Raw genomic sequence first — 15,421 nt, forward strand, 5'->3', positions numbered from 1 at the left:
ATGTGTTTATAACTGGAAGAAAGGCCTTCTATAAAAATGACAAAATACAAAGTCATAAAATTAAAACTTTGACTCTTTTAGAGATAGGAGATGCCAAAAGATATGGGATACTTATTGTAATCATTTTTAAAACCCTGTAGAAAAAATAATGACACTTTTTACTAGTAAGATCGTTCTGCTGTGTTCCATTGAACCATGACAAGCTTCTTCCAATTGGTTACTTTTAATCATGTTTGAATCCATTTTAGTTGTGAACCAAATGATACAATAAAGAAGAGAACTTACGTAATTAGGTATGTTAGTCTCTAAAATTGCATTTTATTTGCCCAGTTTGGTGTGATTGTACAAAAATGGATGAATTAGGGTGAAATGTTAACTTGTTAATAGAAGAAGTACTTTGATGAGTCATTTTTTCCTGTTGACTGGAGAGTATCAGAGGTTGTGGTAAGACTGGTGCATCTGACTCACTGCCCTAGAGTTCACACCTGGACCTTGGACTTATGTGGTCAACAAATCTGGTAACAGCACCTTGATTCTCTCTGATTAGCATAGTCAGCGATACCAGCAACTCTTGTCAACAGATTAGGCCCCTGGAAAATACTGATTGAGTGACCTTTCTTTAGTCAGTCGAATTGCTGCAGTCGGTTCAGAGTACATTGTTTATTACAGCTGATGAATAGGGATAAATAGGACTTATTTTTCTGATTAAAAAAATCACATATATGCAAAACAGATTCACACTCTACCATAATTTTATAACAATAGCAAGTCATAAGGAAGCAGTACGTTATTGTTATTCATCTTTTTTTTGCTTTGTTTTTTTTTTTTTCAAAGATTTTATTTATTTACTTGAGAGAGAGCATGAGCAGAGGGCAGAGGGAGAGGGAGAAGCAGATTCCCCGCTGGGCAGGAAGCCTGACACTAGGCTCAATCCCAGGAATCCAAAATCATGACCTGAGCCAAAGGCAGATGCTTAACCAACTGAGCCACCCAGAGGCCGCTGTGTTTTAAAATAAATGTCCTACTATATTATTTTTTACAATGCCACCTGTATAGCCTCATCATTATTAAAGGAACAAAATCAAATCAAAATCTGTTAAAATTTAGGTTGGCAAAGAATCCAAATATTTTTATGAAAAGTACTGTGTATCCCTTAGTGGTTTATATAGTATCAGGAATACATAGTTTTTTACTGTTTGCAGGAATACTTCCAGCTTGTTGAATCAGTGTTTTCCTACTCTTGGTTTGAAGTTTAGAGCATATGGTTTTCGCTTATTGCCAGTATTATTTTAATTTTAGATATAGAGTGTTTTCTATAGTTTTTGTTTGGTTTTGATCTTTGCCTTGGATTTTTTTTCTGCTCCTTTGATTGGCTTGTGCTTGCCAGTAAGACAGATTTATATTTATTATTACTTTTCTTTCACCAGTAAGCATTTAAAGAAAATAATTTGATGATGGAAACCTTCAAACCTATACAGAAGGAGAACAAGTAGTATAACAACTAGGTTCAACAATTATTAACATTTAATGTGTCTCTTTTTGTTGAGAGAGATGAGTGAAGTCTTACCAATGAAACAATGACAAGTATGGCAAGGATGCATTAATTAGAGGAAGAGAATTCCATTCTAATTGGCTTAAAATTTTTGAATTATAAACTTAACAAAGATTTAAATAGTAGTTTTCAATCTATAAAGTTACTAAGACATGGCTAACAAGTTTTATCTAGTAGAAAGTAAATAGAACTTATACTGAATTATGTTGTTCAGCACATACTTAATGTATAATCTTGAGTCACTTTATAATCATTTTTGGATGCAAAGGACAAATTATGAATAACATGCTCCTTTTTATTGTGACCTATCATTTAAAGAAGGTTAATTTCATTTTCTCAGCTAAGGACTAGTTCTTGGAGAGCTGAAACTGTCTCATAAGCTTCTTTGTCCCAGCTCTTCCACCCTGATTACTTGCTTGCTTTGTAAATAGCAAATAATAGTTTATTTGTTTATAATACTTACTAAACATTTAGAAATTCTTCTTTTTTAAAGACTTTATTTAATTAATTTATGTATTTATGTATTTATTTATTTATTTTAGAGAGCATGAGTAAACAGGGAGAAGCAGAAGGCAAGGGTGAGGGCGAGAATTTCAAGCCAACTCTCTGCTGCATATAGAGCCCAACATGGGGCTCAGTCCCTTGACTCTGAGATCATAACCTGAGCCAAAACCAAGGGTTGATGCTTAACAGATTAAGCTACCCATGCGCCCCAAGCATTTGTAAATTCTTGAAAACAGTTCATGGACTTAAAATTTTCTTAACCTGCTAACATCACTAATTTTATAATAAGATTTCTTCTAAGATTATTTATAAAAAGTAAACCCAACCATAATTTTGTGAGTATGGATTAGTAAGGAGACAGTCACAACAACATAGCTATGTTGTATACATGCCACCTGCTGAGTTCTAAACAATTTCATTAAATCCTCACCTTGACCTTTTGAGGAAGTTTTTAAAAAAGATCCCTGTTTTGTAAAATGAATCTGAGATTCAGGGAGTAAAAGCAATCTGCCCAACATCAAACAATTGGTGTTGTCTGAGATTTTTTAAGCTGTATTTCTTGTTTGGGAAAGTGGTTCCTGTATTAAAACACACAATTTGGTAAAAGCCATAGATTTGAACTGCAATATTATTAGTCTAATCATTGGTTTTCTTTCTTTCTTATAATAGGCTACTGAATTCAATGAATGGAAGAATGTTTTATTTATCATACAGTTTCTTCTTTCCTGTTTTTTGGGGTAAGAAACCATGCATAATTAGAAGCTTGATCTATGATATCTATTGACAAATCGAATCAAAATATACATTCCATCTGCTCTGTCAGAATCCCTCTGTCTGTGCTTCTCCAGATTTCTCTGGAAAGGACCCTTGCAGCAGAGGAATAGGACTCAGGGTCCCTGGGAACATCACCTAAAAGACTAGTAGCAAGTAGGAATCAGTTTTATTTTTGACAGTCATGCTAATGTCACATTCTACTCCAAAATATGATGTTGCCTATTGATTTCTGAAAGTTAGTCTGAATGACATCGGTTGATGTATCAAATTTAGTACTGTTCGTCGTCTTGGGCATGATGTCCCAAGTTTTTCAAGATTTTCTACCTCACCTAAATATGTAGAAATGATGACCATTTACTCTAGTGCTGTACCTGCTATATTCAGGGAAATTTCTGAGGTGAGATGTCCAGGCCATTATATTGTCCAATAATTTTAGGCTTTTGTTCTTAAAATTTTCCTTATTTCTGTCTTCCTTTTGAAAAGCCATGTAGGGATCCCTGGGTGGTGCAGTGGTTTAGCACCTGCCTTTGGCCCAGGGCGCGATCCTGGAGACCCAGGATCCAATCCCACATCGGGCTCCCGGTGCATGGAGCCTGCTTCTCCCTCTGCCTATGTCTCTGCCTCTCTCTCTCTCTCTGTGACTATCATAAATAAATAAAAATTTAAAAAAAAAAAAAAAAAAGAAAAGCCATGTAGCTTGTTTTTGTTTTTTGTTTTTCCAAAAGCTTGAAAATTCCTTTTCATGAACAGATAATACACACACCTAGTAAATAATCCAAGAATTGCAACAGAATGCCCGGGCAACATAAGCCCCCCTTCTTCCCTGCCCTCTAGCACTGTGGTTCGCCTCTCCAGAGGTCACCACTGCTCAGTCTTTGGAGTATCGTCCCTGAGCTGGGCTTCCTGCATATACAATACCTGTGTCTTATCCCATATGGAAAGGTGCTTTGAATGACTGTCTCAGGAAATTACTCATCAAAATATTTTTCCTGTGAAGAAAGATGAGTTTCCCCCTTTTTTTTTACTTCCAATACTATAATTTTCATTACATTTATTTATTTGTTTATTTATTTATTTTTAAGATTTTATTTATTTACTCGTGAGAGACACACAGAGAGAGAGGCAGAGACAAAGGCAGAGTGGGAAACAGGCTCCATGCAGGGGGCCTGACATGGGACTTGATCCCGGGTATCCAGGATCACGCCCTGGGCTGAAGGCAGTGCTAAACCAGGCAGTGCTAAACCGTTGAGCCACCCACGCTGCCCTTTTCATTACATTTAAATGAACTAAGAGCAACTCACAATCTCTTTGATCAACGCTTAAAAATTCTCAAACTTAATTTTAATTGCAGTGATTAGTCACATAAAATAAAAACATTTATGTATATCTTCCATTTCACTAATTCTTTCCTTAGCTGTGTCTGATTTAATGTTTAGCCTGGTGATGGAGTCTTTAAAAAATTTTTTTTTAAAAGATTTTATTTATTTATTTATTTATTAATGAGAGACACACAGAGAGAGAAGCAGAGACAAAGGCAGAGGGAGAAGCAGGCTTTATGCAGCAAGCCCGAGGTGGGACTCAATCCCAGGACTCCAGAATCCTGCCCTGAGCCAAAGGCAGATGCTAAACCACTGAACCACCCAGGCATCCCTGATTTTTTTTTTTTTTTTTTTTTAAAGAGAGAGTACATGAGTGGTGGGTGGGGGGGTGGGCACAGAAGCAGAGGGAGAGAGAGAATCTTAAGCTCAGCATGGAGCCTGATGTGGGACTTGATCTCACTAACACGAGATCATGACCTGAACCAAAATCAAGAGTCAGTCAACTGACTGACCCACTCAGGACTTTTTGATTTCAATAAGTTTATATTTTGTTTGTGAAAGTTTCACAGTTGTTTTTTTTTTTTTTTCCTCCAAACTTACTGTTCATTCCTAGTATTCTCTCATTGGTGATCTTTGTGATTGTTTTAACTTTCATTTATTTAAATGTTATACACATAGCTATTCTGTATCTAATGATTTCAATATATGCAGTGTTTAAGAGTCTAAATATATATATGTAGAATGTGACTGCCAAACTGTGTGTGGTTGGTGACTTGTGATTGTGAGCATATTGCTTCAGTCTTAATATTGTGGGCTGATTACCAATTTTCAAATTGAAAATTTGAGAAACTTTCCTGTAGAGAAAAATTGCTTTTGCTCCAGCTGGTATCCAGGTATTGCCCCTGACCTGCACCACTCCAGGCATTTTCGAGGGTCTGGGCTCAGTGGGCTAAAGTGTAACTCCCAACTTGGAATTTGGCTCAAGGTTCCCTCCCTCCCTCCCTCCCTTCCTTCCTTCCTTCCTTCCTTCCTTCCTTCCTTCCTTCCTTCCTTCCTTCCTTCCTTCTTTCTTTTCTTTCTTTCTTCTTCAGTGCTGCTCTGCTAAGGTCTCTGCCCTGAGGCCCCACTCTTGTTCCATTCTAACTGCTGCTCTGACTCCTGCCTGGTCCTAATTCTTTATCACTGCATCCAGTTCCTCCTTTTTTAAAGAAGGAGAGTTTGGGTGCCCTCTTGTGACCTCTTCCTTCTATTACATACATAGTTCACTCTTGAACAACACATGTTTGAACTGTGTGGGTCCATTTATGTACAGAGTTTTTTCAAAAAATATATATAGTACTGTAAGTGCATTTCCTCTTCCTTATGATTTTCTTAATAACATTTTCTTTCCTCTAGCTTTCTATAGTATAAGAATGCAGTGTATAACACACATAATATACAAAATATGTGTTAATTGACCATGTTATCAATCAGGCTTCTGGTCTACAGCAGGCTATTAGCAGTTAAGTTTTGGGGAAGTCAAAAGTAATACCTTGGATTTTTTTACTGTGCAGGGGGCCGGCACCCAAACTCCTGCAGTGGGTCAACTGTACTTTACCTTCAGTGGTCAAATTTTAATTCTGAAACGGCTCTGGTAGGAAGCTTCAATTTTGGCATGTTGGATTTTTCAGAATCCTTTATCAAAGTTTCTCATTCAAAGGATTGAGTCATTTATTTCTTCACTGTAAAAGAAGCCATTCTAAGCTGCTGAGCACATTTTCGGTTTTCAGAACAACTGGTACTAGGCTCATCTGTCTCTTTTCTTAGTCCCTGCTCAAGGAATGACTCGAGGCTCATATATATGCATCCCACCCCTTGATTTCAGAGGGCTCTGATGCTCAGCTTCTCACTTTTTTCACTCTTTCAAGTTTGCATTTCAAACTTGCTTTTTCTAACCACTAAACCTCTATCCCATGTTGAAAACATAATTATAAAATTTTAATGCTTTAAAAATGCATGTTAAAAAAATTAAAAAAATAAAAATGCATGTTAAGTGAATGGAATGGTGAAAAAAAGCAGACTTTTAATTTTCTTTTGAGTTATGATGGAAAGACTGTTTTCAGAAATGCTATTTGTAATCAGGAGTTTGTAAAGCATATGATGGAGTTTAATTATGTCAGGAAGGTAAACTGGATTGTGGGTACTAAGATAGTTTAATGCAGGCAGAAATAAAATATAGACAAACCTGAATTGACTAACTCGATTTTATAAAGCTAGCTCTGGGGTACCTGGGTGGCTCAGTCAGGTAAGTGTCTGCCTCTTGATTTTGGCTCAGGTCAGGGTCTCAAGGTTGGGAGATCTATACCCACAGGCACAGTGCTCAGTGAGGAGTCTGCTTGAAGATTCTCTCCCTCTCCCTCTCCCTTTGCCCCTCCCTCTGCTTGCACACACACACTCTCTCTAAAATAAATAAATCTTTTAATAAAATAAAATAAAAATCTAGCTCTGCAAGTCTTTTCAATCTTGCTGAAAAATTACAGGTTCTGGTTCATTCATACCAGCTGCTGGCAGTAGCCCTCAGGCCTTGGTGGTGATTAGTCCAATCTGTTTCTGCTCCAGTAGCAGACCTTTTGTTCTCAGTGAAGCAGTAATATATTCCTTAATAAAAACACAAAAGTACCAAATATTTTCTAATCCCAGGATAAAAAATATTCTCTTCCTTAAAACTTCCCTGATATAGGATTCTGTGGATAGCACAGGGCAACAGAACTTCAGAGAGTGCAGATATTCCCACATTCCCAATAAACCAATCTTCATGTAAAATCAGTGCCCTGGGAAGATGGACCACATATATCCCATGACTTTGACATCCCTGGCACACCACAGAGGCCTTGGGTAGGAGTGTGTTCTTACTAGAGATGAGTGAGATGAGATTACTTGAAATTCTTTGAAATCTGGAATTGGAGTCATGTGCTCGGGTATCACTGTGGTTGAGAGAAGGGAGATAAATGTGGCCTTTTATTATCTGAACATTTGTGTTAATTTATATAAATGCTCCTTCATGGAATGATAACTGTTGCAAGTTGTAAATGAGGTCATTTGAATTCTATTTGTGACTGCCATGAGTGTGCCATACAGCCTTGGGTAGATAAGTTATTTTTCGTGTCATTTTCAGAAATAGTAAGAACCTTGGAGCAGGAATTCTGCTCCAGGGGTTTCTATGTGAGCACATCCATCTCTTGGGGACCTGTAAACCCAAACATACGGCTGGTATATGTTGTCTGAATGTATATCACATACATGTGCTATTATTTTTCAAGTGTACATAGAAGATATATGATTTAAAAGTTCAGAATGGCAAGGAGCTACTGATAATTCAGCAATACTTTTAAATATCTTTGCATTTTTTTAATCCATAGATGCTAAAACCAAAACTACTGTCATGTGGAGGTGGATATTTTTAGTGTTAAAAGTGGTATGTTTTCCTTTGTACTGAATTAGCAGAGGTTCTTTTAATTTAGAAACTTAGTGTTCTTAGCCAAAGGATTATATAGGAACATACTCTCATGTAGAAATTTTTTCTTAGAAAATTGTAATACAGATTGTCCTACACTGACTACTTTGCGCCTTGTGGTTTTCCCCTTATCTTCTCTGGGGACACCTAGTGGACACGCTGATAAGTGCAGCCTCTTTGTCTGCAGGCCCCTTAGGGACAGTGGCTCTTTCAGGCACCCCCAGGCCTCAGAGAGGGGTTCCTCCTGTGCCCAGCCCAGCTGGTGAGTTTGTGTCCTAGCTGTCCACACTCATGGTGGATAGATACTGGAATCTTATATTCAAGGTATCAGCCAATTCTGATGCAGGTGGAGGTGATTTCACTAAAAGGTAGGATGGAGAAAACATTGCATATTTGGAACCCTGGAGTTGGAATTTTTAAACAAAAATAAAAATAACATCCATGATTGCCTTGGGTTGAAGTCTGCAGGACTTCATTTAGGAGGCCTGCAGGAAACTTTTCTGTTTTCCCTAAGTTGGGGTAGACCCCCTCCCTGTGCTCTTATCTCTAGTATTTTATTAGACTTACCTCCTCCAGGGTGGTTGCTGTGTTATGTACTCTCACTATCTGGGCAAACACAGTAGGTACTCAGTAACATTACATTGAGGTTTTTTGTTTGTTTGTTTTTTTGTTTTGAGATTTTAAAAAATTTATTCATGAGAGACACAGAGAGAGAGGCAGAGACACAGGCAGACGGAGAAGCAGGCTCCATGCAGGGAACCGGACGTGGGACTTGACCTCAGGTCTCCAGGATCATGCCCTGGGCTGAAGGCAGACGCTCAACCGCTGGGCCACCTGGGCGCCCCACATTGAGTTTTTTTTTTTAGTCTTTTAATTTTATGCATGAATAGGATTATTTATGGTTCCTGGGGCTCTGAATTAATGTTGAATTTATTAAAATTATAAACATTTAAAAAACTTAGATTTTGGGGCACCTGGGTGGCTCAGCAGTTGAGTGTCTGCCTTCGGCTTAGGGCATGATCCTGGGGTCCTGGGATCAAGTCCCACATCAGGTTCCCCAGAGGGAGCCTGCTTCTCCCTCTGTCTGTGTCTCTGCCTCTCTCTCCGTGTCTCTCATGAATAAATGAAATCTTAAAAAAAAAAAAAAAGCAACTTAAATTTTTTTAAGTTCAATTTATAAATACTGTTGCTCTATAAAGCTAGTAATTTTTGTATTACCATAGAACATTTACTTTCATTATTTGATTAATGGCTTCTTAACTCAAGTTTAGTTGATTAAAATCTCCTGAACAATTTACTATAAGTTGGTCTTGTTTACTACTCAGTGAATTAAAAAAGAATTAAACATTTTAAACACCACTTACAAATACGATTCACCTGATATTTCTCCAGCTAGTCCAAGCCCTAATGCGGCCCTGCAAAGTTTATGAGCCAGGTTGCTTTACATACCTAAGCAACTCTTCGAAATCTAGTAAACCAAACTTAGAAATGTGATGTCACCTTCTTTTTAAACATCAACTACTGTGTTCGGACTGACTCAGATTATTTTACTTCTTGCAACTGAAAATTGCAAATCTAATCCCAATTGCACATTTCAGTTTCAAACCACAGAGGTCAAGACGTTGGGTCCTCGAACTTGTCAAATTGCTGTAATTACCTTAATAACAGAGACACATGTTATTCTGAAGATTACAGAATTTCAGTTTGTAATTGAGTTTATTCCCTAACATACAAGCTTGGTGTACTTTATCTCTAAGATTTTTTTCTTTACCATCCCTGGTAAGAAACATACTCAGGCCAAAAGCGTTTATTGATTTGTGATCCAGATTCTGTTACTAGTAGGGATTCTGACCTGGACCAGGGGCACTAGGTTTCTGCAGGAAGAGGCTACCTAACACACAGGGGCTGAGCCCATTCCTTAGAGTCTGATTCCCTCTGTTCTGCCAATGGGGGATCCAGCCTTATGCTTCCTAACGGGAATGTAGCTTTAAAATCCAACACACCTAGGATCTCTCTGTATCCTTTGGGCAGATGGAATTTTGTACCCCACTTAGGTTATTTTCTTCAGTTCTTGATTGGAATGAACATATTTCTTCTGATTAGATTCTGTATTCTTCCCTGTACATATGTATTCTTTGGCTGGTGCTTGGTCCCAATTCTATAGTCATTTTCTTGACATAAGCATCAATATAGTGCTCAGTGTTGAATGCCTGGTGAACTAACTTTGGTCCGAGGGCACAGGAGTATTATTGGCATGTGGAATCCATTAGTTTATTTCTTTCCTTTCCTTTCCTTTTGTGTACTCTTTAACAACCCTGTTTCACCCATTCCCACCCACCTTCCTTCTGATACCCATCAGTTTTTTTCTCTATTGTTAAGAGGCTGTTTCTTGGTTTGTTTCTCCTTTTTTTTCCCCTTTGCTCACCTTTTTAAAAAATTTCACAGATGAGTGAAATCATATGGTGTTTGTCTTTCTCTGACTGACTTACTTCACTTAGCATGATACACTCTAGTTCCATCCATGTTGTTGCAAATAGATTTCATTATTTTTGATGACTTTGTAATATTCCATTGTGTGTAAAGACCACTACTTCTTTATCCATTTATCAGTGGATGAACACTTCGGCTGCTTCCATAATTTGGCTGTTGTAGATAATGCTGCTATAAACATCAGGGTGCATGTATCCCTCTGAATTAGTGTTTTTTTGTATTTGGTGGGTAAATACCCAGTAGTGTGATTACTGGATCATAGAGGTGGTCCTGTGTTTAACTTTGAGTGACCTCCACACTGTTTTCCACAGTGGCTGCACTAGTTTGCATTGCCACCAACAGTGCACAAGTATTTCTTTTTCTCCACACCCTTGCCAACACTTGTATCTTATGTTTTGGATTTTAGCCACTTTGACATCTCACTGTAGTTTTGATTTGCATTTCCCTGATGATCAGTAATGTTGAACATCTTTTCATGTGTCTCTTGGCCATCTGTGTGTCTTCTTCAGAGAAATGTCTGTTCATGTCTTCTGCTCATTTGTTAAATGGCTTAATTGTGTTTTGGGTGTTGAGTTTTGTAAGTTCTTTATGTATTTTGGATACCAGCCCTTTGTCAGATATATCACTTGCATATGCCTTCTCCCATTCTGTATGTTGCCTTTTAGTTTTGTTGATTGTTTCCTTTGCTCTGAAGAAGCTTTTTATTTTGATGTAGGCCCCATAGTTTACTTTTGCTTTTATTTCCTTTGTCTCAGGAGAGCTATCTAGAAAGATGTTGCTATGACCAATGTCAAAGAAATTACTGCCTGTGTTCTCTTAGGATTTTTATGGTTTCAAGTTTCACATTTAGGTCCTTAATCCATCTTGAGTTTATTTTTGTATATGGTATAAGAAAGTGGTCCAGTTTCATTCTTTTGCACATTGTTGTCTAGTTTTCCCAGCACCATTTGTTGAAGAGCCTGTCTTTCCCATTGTATATTCTTGCCTCCTTTGTCTACAATTGACCATAAAATTGTGGGTTTGTTTCTGGGTTTTCTATTCTGTTTTATTGATCTATGTGTCTGTTTTTGTGCCAGTACCATACTGTTTTGATCACTACATTAATGTAACTCGAAGTCTGGAATTGTGATACCTTTGGCTTTATAGGATTGCTTTGGCTCTTCTGGGTCTTCTGTGGTTCTATACAAACTTTAAGGTTGGTTGTTCTAGTTTTGTGAAAAATGCTGTGAAAAATGAAATTGTTACAGAGATTGCATTAAATGTATAGATCACTTTGTATGGACATTTTAACAATATTCTTCCAATCCATGAGCATGAAGATGTTTTTCCATTTCTTTGTGTCATCTTCAATTTCTTTAATCAATGTTTTATAGTTTTCTGAGTAGAGGTCTTTTACTTCTTTGGTTAAGTTTATTCCTAGGTATCTTATTATTTTCAGTGCAATTGTAAATGGGATTGTTGTTGTAATTTCTCTTTCTGCTGCTTCATTTTTAGTGTATAGGAGTGCAACAGATTTCTGTACATTGATTTTGTATCCTGTAGCTTTCCTGAATTCATTTATCAGTTCTAGCAGTTTTTTTTTTTTTTGTGGAATCTTGCTATATACAGTATAGAATAAGTATAAGTAGTATAAACCTGCAAATAGTGAACGTTTGACTTCTTCCTTATCAATTTGGATGACCTTTCTTTTTGTTGTCTGATTGCTAGGGAATCCTTTAACTCTCTTCCATCCAAAGCAATGCTTTGCTGATTTTCCCTTCTAAACACCAGTGGTTCTCAGCTGGTAGCATGTGAGAATGACCTGTAGAGCTTTGCTACTGCACGCAGCCAAGGACCCCACCTCAAACCCACTGAGGGAAAACTGTCACACATCATTGTGTGTTAAAAGTGTGCCGGGTGATTCTAATATACACAGAGGATTAAAGACCACCGTTGTGACATAGCTGTTAAAAGATTTCAGACAATTAAAAAAAAATCTCCGTATTCTTACCCTCTTTACATGGAAACATAATGGGAAATGCACAGACAGAATGAAAAGGATACCGAAGGTAGAAACTTTCACTAATGCCCAGCTGGACCACTTTACTGTACAAAGATGGAATTATAAAGGAGATGTTTTAAGGTGTAGGTTATAAAATCTTTTCTTTTTTACTTGTTTAAAGTACTTGTGGGTGGCTCACGTGCAGATTCTTCTTCATCTGTTATACCTGGCACAGTAAGGCATGCATCTGGCGCTTCCTTCCTTGATCCAGGTTTCTGCTGATGTATTCCACGGTTCTGTGCAGCTATTACAATTCAGCCCTCACTACAGCAGTGGTTGGAGCCATCAAGGTAAGTGGGTGAAGACTTGGGTGTTGGGGAACTAGCTGTGAATCCAGTTATCACGAAAGAAGCGGAGTTCGATTTTATTGTGGTAACGGAGATAATGCAAGCATGGAGGCTGGTGACATTTTCAGCTGTAGCTGGGTGATCTCTTCTTAGATCTTCTCATCCCCTAATCCATAAACAGAGGGCTCACTAATTTAAAAAGGAGAGACAAATTTTAATGTTTACTTTGGGGTTGATAGGAGGGGATGGTCTAGGCAAATGTAGTAAAAAAAGCAAAGCAGAAAAAGTCCCAAATTTCTGCACTCACCGACATATCTTATTCTATACCTTGCTTGTACAACTTGGTTTTCTGGGAGAACCTGTTGACTAAGAAAGGGAAGCCTTGTGAAGAACTGCTTTTAATCTAGATATATGCTCATTTGTAAGGTACTAAACTCATGGATTGCATGTAGGTATGTTTTGTGTCTGTGCACCTGATACACAGGAATGAAGAGGGGGGTGTCCTGTGTTCTATGCTACAGTTGCTTTGTTTTCCTATTCACGTGGATAGAGTGAGAAAGACCACCTGCTTTAACAGTAGACTCCTCCGTTGACCACCTAGGTCCTTCTGGAATGCTCAATGCAGGGCACTGCTTGGAATTCACTGGATGTCTAATCTGTGCAAGTTTAGGGTCCGTATGATTAAAATTCACCACCCAGTGATGGTAAAGAGATGGGATCTGGAAAGCTGATGACAACTCAACTCATATCTCTTTTCCTATGTATTAATTGTAAGGGGCATGAATGATGCAGGGTTCTGTAATTATCATGCCATGGTTCACATTCTTTATAAAGCCATATGTAATGGTTTTTTATTCATTTATTCAACATTCTGTGAACAGCTCTGTGTACAAGTCTCTGGGCAAAGTAAAATATTTAGTTTCAGATTTTACCATATGTATTTTATGTATGGTAAAAATATATATTTACTATATGTATTTTCCCCCTAAACCCTTCACTTTGAAAATGACTAATCCTCTCTCTTTTTCTGCAGAATGTATCCATTGCCTACATTGGGATGTTAGTTGGTGGAGACTACATTTTCTCTGTGTTAAACTTTGTAGGGTTAAATATTTGGTAAGTGGGATTTCTAAATGAACATCATTTTAGTAAAATCTGAATTTTAAAAAGTCTGATTCATCTATTATAAGTGAAAGAATGGGAGGTGTTTTGACATTTCTGTTTTTGAGATAATTTTACTTAAATCCCTCAATTCATCTGTTTTTATGACATGTTCCTTCATATGGATTGTGGGGACATGTATGATGAAAATTCAAGGGGCTGAGATCTGAATTTAATCCGTGTGTCTTTCTCACAAAAAAGTCTCCTAAGTTATCTGTCTTCCTTTTGTGAAGTGGGCCTTACTTATGTCCTGCTCTGTCAAAGCACCATACACTGATATTGGGAGGGGTGGCTGAGATACCTTTGAAAGGCATTTTGGGATCCTAGATGTGGGATACTGTCTTGGATAATAGTATAGTTTATTCAGCAATAAACAAATGTTTATTTTCTCTTCAAAGTTTTTTTTTAAAGATTTTATTTATTTACTCATGAGAGACAGAGAGAGAGAAGCAGAGACACAGGCAGAGGGAGAAGCAGGCTCCATGCAAGGAGCCCGACGCGGGACTCGATCCCGGGACTCCAGGATTACACCCTGGGCTGAAGGTGGCGCTAAACTGCTGAGCCACCCAGGGATCCCCTCTCCAAAGTTTTGTATTAGATATGATCTATTCTTTTTCTGCCTCTACAGATTTCTAAATAAGAGGGGGTAATTCTCATCAAGTAATCTACAAACTAGGAGAAAAACAGAGATCTCAATAAGCTGGCTATATCTATAAAGATGTATATTTTATGAAGATCTGGTGGTACTACCTGTGAGATTTATTTATTTTCACTTCCCCCCCTCCTTTCAGCATGGCAGGGGGCTTGAGATATTCCTTCTTAACTCTGAGTGGTCACTTAAAACCTAAACAACCTGTGGATGAAGAAAACATTCCTCTGGATTTGAAGAGTTAATGTGAGGCAGAATTGCAGACTGGCTTACAGACTGGGGACATGGGGAGGCATTCCCCCCATGTAGGAATGTGAATCCAGATGTTCTGGTCATGGACAGCACTCACCTCCCCACCCCCACCCCCGGTTAAAGAACAACAGGAACATCTGCAAAATGTGAAGAGAATCTACCTCACATGCCACTGCACAGTGAGCCATCATCGGCCCTGAGAAACTCATCCTGGCAAAGCCTTACCATCTGAAAGCAGATCTTTCAGAGTAAACCGTTGATTAAAGGGATTGTAACCCAGGGTCTTGTTTGGGCAGAGCACTGACTGTTTGCTCACTCATTCACAGCTCTGAGCTGCTGTTTGCCAGTACCACATGTGCTTCAGAGGACGAACAAGGCCGATGGTGTGAGAGTGATTATTATCAGCACGTTGGCCTTAACTTCAAGGATCCCAGCCAAAGCAAAGTGCCAGTGAGAACATTTTTCTTCTCAGTTTAAACAGACATGTCTTTATTTTAATAAAATTAGCCAAATTAACTGCAAGTTATTTGTTAGCTCTGATTTGATCATATATACTGGTATCTTTTCCCAATCATCAAAGCAAAATAAAAAATAATTTATATGCAGCCTCATACTGTGATATTACCGTAGATAGACAGGAAGACTCTGCCTGGAGGAAGATATTCCTTTTAAGGCTCATGCTGGAAAATATTACAAAATAACTCAGTGGGGGAGAAAAACCCTCTATGTGTCCTGTTCACATTTCAGTAGCTTATATTTCTTTCCCCACCTTCCCAGGTTTGTTCAGTGGGCTTTGAAATTCAGATCACTTGGATTTTAACCAAATGTATATTCCTTCATGGACTTGTCTGGCCTCCCAGTGGTGTATGGGCAGGAGCCCTGAATGGAGGAGCGTTATT

At 38.1% G+C, this 15,421-nt stretch overlaps 1 protein-coding gene across 9 annotated transcripts in view; it reads left to right on the plus strand.

Annotated features, from left to right (window-relative positions):
• Nucleotides 1-15,421, plus strand: part of SLC35D2 (solute carrier family 35 member D2) — a 57,359-nt gene that overhangs the window by 33,389 nt on the left and 8,549 nt on the right. For 2 of the 9 annotated variants that reach the window (XM_072834474.1, XM_072834518.1), the window contains 4 exons: nucleotides 2,726-2,793; nucleotides 12,385-12,463; nucleotides 13,494-13,576; nucleotides 14,413-15,044. In XM_072834474.1, the coding sequence (XP_072690575.1) occupies nucleotides 2,726-2,793; nucleotides 12,385-12,463; nucleotides 13,494-13,576; nucleotides 14,413-14,515 (333 nt within the window). In that variant the 3' untranslated portion in view covers nucleotides 14,516-15,044. Of the gene's footprint in view, nucleotides 1-2,725; nucleotides 2,794-5,702; nucleotides 8,314-12,294; nucleotides 12,464-13,493; nucleotides 13,577-14,019; nucleotides 15,124-15,421 lie in introns of those variants that run through there. The other 7 variants (XM_072834504.1, XM_072834484.1, XM_072834508.1 and 4 more) reach the window with 7 other exon arrangements.

The sequence above is a fragment of the Canis lupus genome, chromosome 1 (assembly GCF_048164855.1).
Source record: "Canis lupus baileyi chromosome 1, mCanLup2.hap1, whole genome shotgun sequence".
NCBI lineage: Eukaryota > Metazoa > Chordata > Mammalia > Carnivora > Canidae > Canis > Canis lupus.